Here is a 9,391-nt window from a genome sequence, read left to right as displayed (position 1 = left end):
ATCTGCCCATGATCTCTTTAATTTCTCATGTTCTGCGTCAGAAAGATGGGTTTCTTGCAAGAATGCTATTTGGCAGTTAGATTGTTTAAGCTGACGCAGAATCATTTTTCTCTTCATAGGACTATGAAGGCCCTTAACATTATAGCTTATAACCTTTATGGGTCCTAGTATTAATTATATGAAGGAGAGGAGTCTGTAAACGCATAGACAGAAGTGGGAAAAAAAAAAAAAAAAAAAAACACCGGCCATAAAGTACATAGGTGTGATTTTAAAACCAACATGTTAGCTATTATATAATCATAAGAGGAAGCAACTTTCCATCATTTCTTTTAACAGTGAGAGGTCTCAGGGAAACAATGAGACCTGCATAGACAGAACTAAAGGGAATGTTCTTAGAACTCCAGAACATAAGTGAGTCCAGGTATTTTTGGGGGCCTGGCCCCAATCTGCACGGGAAGAACAGGCAGCCACAAGCGATCTTATCACAGTACGTAATAGCAAAACAACTAGGGCCAGTATTTACCTGTGCTTAAATCAAAATAAGAACAAGGGGTCGCGAATAAACTATTACATTAGCTCCTACAGAACCAATAATACTCAGAAAAAATAATATTTTTACAACAGCATAGAAAATAATAGTAACGTTACATCTAATATAGCAGTGAGAATAATTTGGCCATTGGGACGTTCATTCAATATTTACGTCAGAAATAATACTTAACGGCAAACAAGGGTCATATTGCCTTTAGTTATTATCGTAGAATAAGGATCGAATACTTATCGGGCAATGTCCCTTTCCACGAGGTTGAGTCATCATGTCAAGCATCAGATTGGGTTTCTGGAACAATTTTCCTCTTCACGTAGTCCATTGCCTCGATCGCATTCCGGAACTCTTTTTCTTCTCCGTCATGTGTAATTCGAAGTCTGGCCGGGAAAAGCAGTCCGTACCGCACACCTTGTCGCCCTCGGAGAACTTTCCTGACATCACTGAAGGCCGCTCTTGCCCTGGCAACGCTGGCTGTATAGTCAGGGAAGATGGTAACTTGCTTTCCATTATACTTGAGCGGCGCGCGTTCTCTGGCTTTTTGTAAGATTTCCATACAGTCTCCGTCATAGTGTAACTTTGCTATGATGGTGCGGGGTTTATCTCCCGGTTTCCTTGGAGCGAGTGTACGATGTGAGCGGTCTATCTTCACTTCTCTACCCAGTTCCAGCATCTCTCTCAGGAGTTTGGATACAGCTGCTGGTGAGCTCGAACCAGGTTGCTCAGGAACTCCCGCGATGCGAATATTCCCTCTCCGCATCCGCCCTTCCATATCCTCACACTTTTCTTTCAAGTCGTCAACTTGGCTGGTAAGTTTGGTTACAGTGGTCTGAAGAGTAACCATCTCATCTGACCAGGTGGAAAGCCCGCCCTCGACATCTTTAATGTTCTCTTTCATTTGATCAATTTCAGAACGCATTGCGGCGGCATTATTTGAGATTTCGGCCCTCATCGCTTGTAGTTCACTTTTTATTATGTCGAAATCTTCAGCCAATGCGTTCTTCAGCTCTTGTTTTATTACAGATGATATTTCTGACCTCAAGGAAGAGAGAAGGTCTGCTTGTACTGCGTCGAAATCCATATTGATGTCTTCAGGCCGTTCTGAAATTGATCGACTGGGGGCACTTTGTCCCGAGGCTTCAGGCCTTGCGCTAGTAGAGCCAGCGTACTTATATTTACGGAGATTCGCTGCCATCCGCAAATGTGATGTCAGACTTATTTTGAGTTTATTTATGGCAATCGCAGCAAATAAAGTATATTTTCGGACTTAAAATGCTGTTGTAGGATTAAATATTGACAGACTCTGCAGGAGCTTTGGAAAACACGTCTCACTCCATGCTTCGCTCAACAGCGCCCCCCATGAATCCTTAACTTTGAAATATAAATACAAAAATACAAATCTCATAAATTACACTTGACATATTGTTAAAATTGTAATTTGTCTGTGAAATTATATATATATATATATATATATATTTATTTATTTTTTAAAGTTATTTAAAAGGTCAATGTAACCTTTCTTATTACATAATTTATCATTGTGTTTCGGTAGTGACAAAACTTTTTGAAAATACTATGAGAATTAACTGTACACTTACTAGAAATATGTATCTTGGATATTATACAACTTGCATACCTACAAAATTTGGTGAAAAAGACTTTTTTCACGGCATAATTGTTACTGAACACAGACTCACAACAACGTAAAAGTGAATGAGGCTTTACTGATCGTAGCAGGGAGAGTAAACAAGCAGGTGAGTAATATAGATTGAGCAGGATGGTAATATTGAATGAGTATACTGACAGTTCTTTGTTTTGTAGATGATTGGAGGAGATCATGGAGCTGAGCAATTGACCCTTCGCCGGGAGTTTGATTGACAAGCGATCTAACCAATCAGAATGCTGAATCTGCCGTTTTGTCCGACAAAGCAGTCAGGTGTTAGAAGATAAACTTGAAAAATGGTGTGTACTGACGTCTTTCTGCATTTGAAACAACATTCCTTCTGATGTTCATTCATGTTTATTTGATGCTATAAGTGAACTAGTAGGAAGAGATGATTGGTTTATGAGCGTCTTGAGCTGAAGCAGTACAGCAATCTGTTACAGCTCATTAAAGAGCCACAAATCAGTTTTTATTGTTTGAATTTCTTAAAAAGCTACACAGTTTGAAAGCTGGGACTTAACCTGCTCTGTCTTGTCTGTCGACGTGATGTCAGTATCCTCTTTGCTCCGCAATGTATTTTTTACTCTGTGTGGCGTGACAGTGCCATGGCTTGTCAGACAAAGCAACTGTAACTGGGGGGGTCTTTCCACGGGCTAGAGAGCCAGCACAGAGCCAAGTTTTACATCACTGTATATATATATATATATATAACAAATATCTGCAACAGAAAAGCTCCCGAGCAGAAAAAGCGTGTTTGTTCGTATAATAAAGAATGGGAGAAAAAATATACGTGGTTAAAACCAGCTACAGGTGACCCTAAAAAAGCAGAATTCAGTGTCTGCCATCAAAGTTTCACCATCACGCATGGAGGTGAGGGGGATATAAGGAGGCATGGAGATGGGGAAATTCACAAGAGAAATGCTAACGCTAGCATGACAAGTTTTTTCTCTCCACCAAAAGATAGCAACCAAAATAAAATCGCAGCAGCTGAACTGACAAGTGTAGTGACCATAATGTGCAGCATGGTTTGTCGTATAGGTCAGGCGACTGTACTACTGAACTAGCCCTCTTCATTTTCCCCGATTCAGAAATAGCAAAGAAGCTTGTGGAAGAACTAAAAGTGCATCCATTGTTACAGGTGTGCTTGCACCAGAATCTTTAGAAACATGCTTGAAACAGTTAAATTCGCCAATGATTGCAGATAGACCGGATTCTCTTCCACCTTTCTCAACTGCATCTGATTTATCAAACCATGGAACAACCAAGTTATTCCCGTTAGCATTAAGATATTACACACCCGACCTAGGAGTGCAGAACAAACTCTTGGATGATTGCAAGGAAAACTCTGATGCGATTTTTAACCAGGTCGTTTCAAGGCTTGAGGAGAGAAACCTGGGGTTAGAACGGATCTCTGCATACTCTGCTGATAATGCCAGCATTAATTAATGTGTGCATAACTCAGAGTATAAAAAAATTGACGGACAGGAATGCCTCAATTATCAAGGCCGACTGCATGGCCCATATTCTACACGACTGTGGGAGGCATGCCAAAATAGTCACAAAAGTTTACAACCACTTTTCTTCTTCAGCTAAACGTGTGCAAGAATTAAAAAAAGTGCTTGAATTTGTGGACGAGGAGTGCACAGCTCTTTACAAGAACGTGCCGACACGGTGGCTAAGTTTGTGGCCTGCAGTCAAGCATCTGCACGACTCCTGGCCAGCTATAAAAAGCTATTTTTTAATCTCTTGGAGAAGAGCGCTGTCCATCAAGACTTTGGAAACTGCTTGCAAATGTTGAGGATGGAGAGGATATTCCCTGTGAACTCCAGGCATACCTCATGTTTTTGCAAAATATCTCAAACTGAAACTCGTGCAAAGGGAAACGGATTGATTCTTTGGGTTGGAGATCAGTACTCTCCTGCAACAGTTTCCCACCGCACAGGTTGCTGTTATAGAGCAGGACTTTCTTATGTTCTATCAAAGAGCACTTGCTTTCCTCAACAAGTGGTTTGATTTTACTGATGACAACTACCTAAAGCACATCTCATGCCTGGCTATCAAAAGGGAATTTAAGACTGATTTATGCTTCTGTGTCGAGTGTACGGCGTAGGCTGTTTGCACCACGCATAGCCTACGACATAGCGTCAACGCGTCAATTCTATGCAGACCACAATCGCTGTGATTGGTCTACTAGAACCACTCCCTATAGGGTCAAGAAACTGGCGTGGAGCAATAGGAGAAGAGCAAGCGCTTTTAACTTCCATAGGAATTAAAAACGCTCTGTTTCAGAGGACACATGCTGCAACAAAGTCGTTACCTATTTGCCGCTTCTCTGCCAATGTACATGACAAGCTTTCTTCTTCTTCGGCTTTTGCCTTGATCCTCAACATGAGCACGGACACTGCCTACTAGTGATCTGCATGAACATCGACGCGGACAACGACACAGAAGTATAAATGAAAACAGACGCATAGCCTATGGTGCAGAAGCTCTCGGCGTAGGTCCTGCACAGAAGCTCCGGCGTAGGTCCAACGCAAAAGTATAAATCAGCCTTGAGCTTCCAAGACCTCCATGGAGCAGCTGAAGCATTAAAAATGAGCTTTAAACTTACATGAACCAGCTGCATTCTTTTGCCACGCTTAAAGGAAATCGCAAAAAACGGACAAATTGGACAGCTCTCCTGAAGCCCGTCAGTGCCCCAAAACATGACAGCTCTGGCATCTTTGGCTTTGAGCATTACTGTTACCAACACTTTCATGGAGAGGGTGTTTTCTCTGATGACCGCTGCGTGGACAGAGACAAGGGACTGAGCAAATGTGGAACTTATAAAAAGTGAACTCCTGGTGAAAGTGAACTACAGCTACACCTGCCAGGAGTTTTACAGACATGTAATGAACGACAACGCCCTACTCAAAGCTGCCAGATAAGACAAAAAATATAAATTCACGATGCACTGAATCTGGTAGAAATGCATTTAAATGATTCAGTCTTTCCTAGTGGAATTTATGTGCTTATTTGGAAATGTGCTTTTTAACGATTATTTGATAATTATCACCTCATAATATTTAGATTGAATAGTCTGTGCTGTTAAAATTAGTTTGTATCATACTGTGCCAAACTGAGTGAAGTTCACAGCGCCGGTCAGTGCCGTCATTAACATTTTATAAAGCAATAAAGTAATATATAATATATTATAATATCCTCCTGAGACCCAAGGAAAAAAAGTGTCATCAAATGTTTTTGTTTTGTGTGATTTCCTACTTCTTTGGGGTAAAAAAACATTATACAATTTAGAATTTTTAAATTTTATTTTTATTTTTCATTTTACAGAATGTCCACTGTAATGGACCACAGGACCAATTTAGTTTGAAAGACAGCCGAACTCAGAAAACCCAAAAATAAACAGAATATGGCTGTAGAGTGCTTTTAATCCAACAATAAGTTTAACATAAAAGCAAAACAAAAGCAAATTATCATTCTGTATGGTTTCACTTGCTTAGCGGTGATAGTCCTGGAACAGTTTAGTTTGAAAAGACAGCCGAACTCAGAAAACCAACAAAATGAACAGAACATGGCTGTAGAGTGATATTAATCCAAGAATAAATTCAACATAAAAAAAAATCAAAAGTAATGATTATTCTGGATTGTTTCACTTGCTTAGTGGTGATACTCCTGGAAGCATTTTCTCTTTTTGGTAATGCAGAGAAACATCCTGCATTTGGTACACCTCATGTACGTCTTGCTTTTGCAGCCCTTATTTCTGCACCTTTCAGCATGGTTGATTTCTACCATCTCTGGCATGTGGGTGGCTCCTAGTCTGCGCACAGATGGTTCGGGTTGCGGAATCCTCATTTTAATTGGTGGCTCATACTCTTCTTCACTTGTTTCACTGCTGTCATCAAGTTCTGGACAGTCCAACAACTCCTCAGCCAGGTGCAATTTGAAGTCCAGGTACTGTTTGGTGTTCTTCGCTGGTCTGTTAAGTGCTTTGCTGTCCGACTTATATTGGATCCATGAGTTTGTGATGGCAACATCAAAGAAGTGAGTAACTACACGCAATGTCCATTTCTTGGACCTATTTGACATGCGATAAAAGCTCAGCATGCGGTCACAGAGGTCCACGCCACCCATGTTGTCATTATACTCCCTGATCACTGCTGGTCTTCTCACTGGGACATGGACTTTTTCTTTTTTGGACCATCTGTTGCAGACATCTTCAGGATGTTTCCCATGAACTGTGGAGGCCATTAGCACTGGTTTGTTGTCATACCATTTTGTGATTGCCAGCTCTGGGATTTTCCTGACCATAGACACTGATGCTCCTCTTCCCTCTTTTTTCATCACCTTGTCACTTGGCATTTTGCTCTGCTTTGGGACTCGGTTCTTCATTATGGTTCCGGTTGCTGGAAGGCCCTTTGCCAGCAATGCATCCATGAGATTGATTGTTGTGAAGTATCGGTCGAAGAATAGGTGACTTCCAGTGGGAACAGACTCAACCATACATAGGACTGCTGCTTGTCCAACTCCCAGTCTTTGGCCATTGAATGTATTCTTCCCTTGGTACACTTCAAAATCCAGCATCAGACCATTTGGAGAAGCAAGAACAAAGACCTTTAGGCCAGTAGGGTTTGGCTTGCCTGGAACATATTGCCTGACTGGACAGCGGCCTGTGAAAGGGATGATTTGCTCATCAATGCAGACCTTCTCTGTCTTTGGGAGATTGAGGCAGCCTTGCCTCACACGGTCAAGTAATGGCCTGACTTTCCATAGAATGTCTGCTTTCTTTGTTTCTTCTGTTATAGCCAGGTCATCCACAATCTTGAGTGAGCTTCTCAGCTTGAAAAACCTTCAACCTCTCTTGTCATTTTGCTGCTTATAACTGGCACTTTTGTTTTTTTGCCCCAAAACATTTTAATTCTGGGATATCCTAGGCAGGCCATGTGGATTGAAATGCCAAAGAAAATCTTCATTTCTTGTGGAGTAGTATTTAGAGACACTCCTCTAATTTGTAGCTCTCTTTGATTTGTAAATTCAGCCAAATTCTCAAAAATTTTGTTGTCAATGTACTGAGTAAAGTACTGAATTGGACTACAGTCTGCATGGGCAGTAGGGTCATCTTTACAGTCAGGAAGCCCAGGTAGCACAGGTGTGAATCTATTATGATGGGAACAAAACGCAATAAATGAAAGTTAATTTGGAATAATAATTAAACCTCAAACAAATCTATTTGAATATCTGTGTTATGGACGTAATATGGTCTCCTATTGACCACTCGTAAGTGAAAACGTAGAATATTTTTGCTAATTTGCATATTTCATGATACCACGTGGATAATCTTCAAGCCTTACTAATATTTATTACTGATGATTTATCACTGGATGTAGTCAATAGTGTGCGTGCGTGTGTGTGTGTGTGTGTGTGTGTGTGTGTGTGTGTGTGTGTGTGTGTGTGTGTGTGTGTGTGTGTGTGGGTGGGTGGCTAACTACTAGAACTGAATAAATTATCCTGGAACTAAATAATTCATAATTAATTCATACGTGTTACTCCTGGTCCACAGATGGCGACGTCTTTCCTGCTCATCCCTTTCTGTCTCTGTGTCTGATTCTGTCTGCTCATCTGAGTCTCTTGCACTTTCTTCCTCTTCTTCACCATCTTCTTGTACATCAGGTTCAAATTCATCCTCATCTCTCTCCTCATCTGAAAGGTCTAAGTCTGAATCTCCCTCAACTATCTTATAAAGAATCCTCTCTGCTTCAGTTCTGTCTCCTACAACATGGAGTCATTAAGTACATTAAGATGGTCCTGGTGTCCACTATAATTGACATTCATAAAAAGGATAATATTTTGAAACACAAACAATTTAACTGCTTTCAGAACTAAGTTTGTTATTCCTGACACTTTAATAAACAATTATATATATGATAATAATAGTAAAAAAACATTTAAAAAGCAGTATTTTACATACCTCTCTTCTTTCCATAAAATGTGCTTGTTCCTATGGCGGCCATTTTGGATGCAGTGTAAGAAGTAGTTCCTTGTATCCCAGCCAATCAAATTACATATCAATAGAAAGCCCAGGATGTCCTCTGAACAGTACAACAGGAATTGATAGAGTAGATCAAAAATTTCAACGACCATTCATGAAAACAAAAGGTCCACTACAGAGGACACAAGTCAATGGGCGGGGTCTCAGGAGGATATATAATATATTTTATAAAGTAATCTCTCCCTCGTGTCCTTCAAAATCAGGTCTGCAGATCTGCAATAGAGCGAGAGCCAGGTGGTCACCCTAACCTACATCGGCATCCAAACACAGCTCACCGTAATTTGAATATAGGCGGCGATTACAATCGAGCTGCTATTTCAAAAATGGCGGTCACAAGTTTCTTGTTGGTCATGGTAACCCCGCCCCCAGCCCCTGACGCAACGGGTCTTACTTCTATCCCAGCAATGTTTTGGTGCCACTTACGAACCACTTTTCCTGGTTCGGAGCTGGTGCTTTGTGTGTCAAAAGATAAAGAACTGATTTGAAACTAGGCTCCGAACCAGCACTCAAACTGCCTTGGTGGAAAAGGGGTAACAGAGGATCGGGAGAGACGCAGGAATGCTGGAGCATGGAGGTAAGTAGGTCAGGTGAGTCCTTCTTGAAGTTGAGACCAGACAAAGTGCTGTGGTGAAGTGTGTGCTTATATACTGCAGTGATGATGAGGTGATGATGAACAGGTGCGGGTGATTAGTACTCTGGTGATTGTGACTTCTGTGATTGGGTGGAATGTATTGTCAATAAACAAATCTACATAAAGTAACTAAAGATAAGTTATCTATTTCATGTGTGTGTTAGTACTGTTGATACATTGAGGAATATTTGTGTTTGATATAAAGTGAGTTAACACATCTGTAATGAAGGGAATGAATCAGATATTTAATGTTTCATTAAATATCTGCCACTTAACTTCCTCTTTGAACACATGGCGGAAGCCATTTGAAGTGGAGTTGAGGCCTAAGAGTGATGGTAAGTTGATGTATTGTTGTTTGTGCAGGATGATTGACTATTTGTACAGATTGCTTGTTGAGGATTTTAATCTTTATGTCCATGGATATTGTTTTTGTATTTGATGTGGTTTAGATATTTTGTTGAAACCTTTGTGATCTATGATTGATGAATAATGAGGAACTTGTTTGTT

At 40.6% G+C, this 9,391-nt stretch overlaps 1 protein-coding gene across 1 annotated transcript; it reads right to left on the bottom strand.

Annotated features, from left to right (window-relative positions):
• Window positions 1-5,864: 5,864 nt before the first annotated feature.
• On the bottom strand, window positions 5,865-8,215 carry LOC137025302 (piggyBac transposable element-derived protein 3-like). Its single transcript, XM_067393308.1, is given in 4 exon segments — window positions 5,865-7,058; window positions 7,061-7,361; window positions 7,745-7,973; window positions 8,173-8,215. Coding segments are annotated over 4 exon segments (1,767 nt in total).
• Between the last annotated feature and the right edge of the window lie 1,176 nt (window positions 8,216-9,391).

This window comes from Chanodichthys erythropterus, chromosome 8 (genome assembly GCF_024489055.1).
Source record: "Chanodichthys erythropterus isolate Z2021 chromosome 8, ASM2448905v1, whole genome shotgun sequence".
Lineage (NCBI taxonomy): Eukaryota > Metazoa > Chordata > Actinopteri > Cypriniformes > Xenocyprididae > Chanodichthys > Chanodichthys erythropterus.
This window is presented reverse-complemented; position numbering and strand designations above follow the sequence as displayed.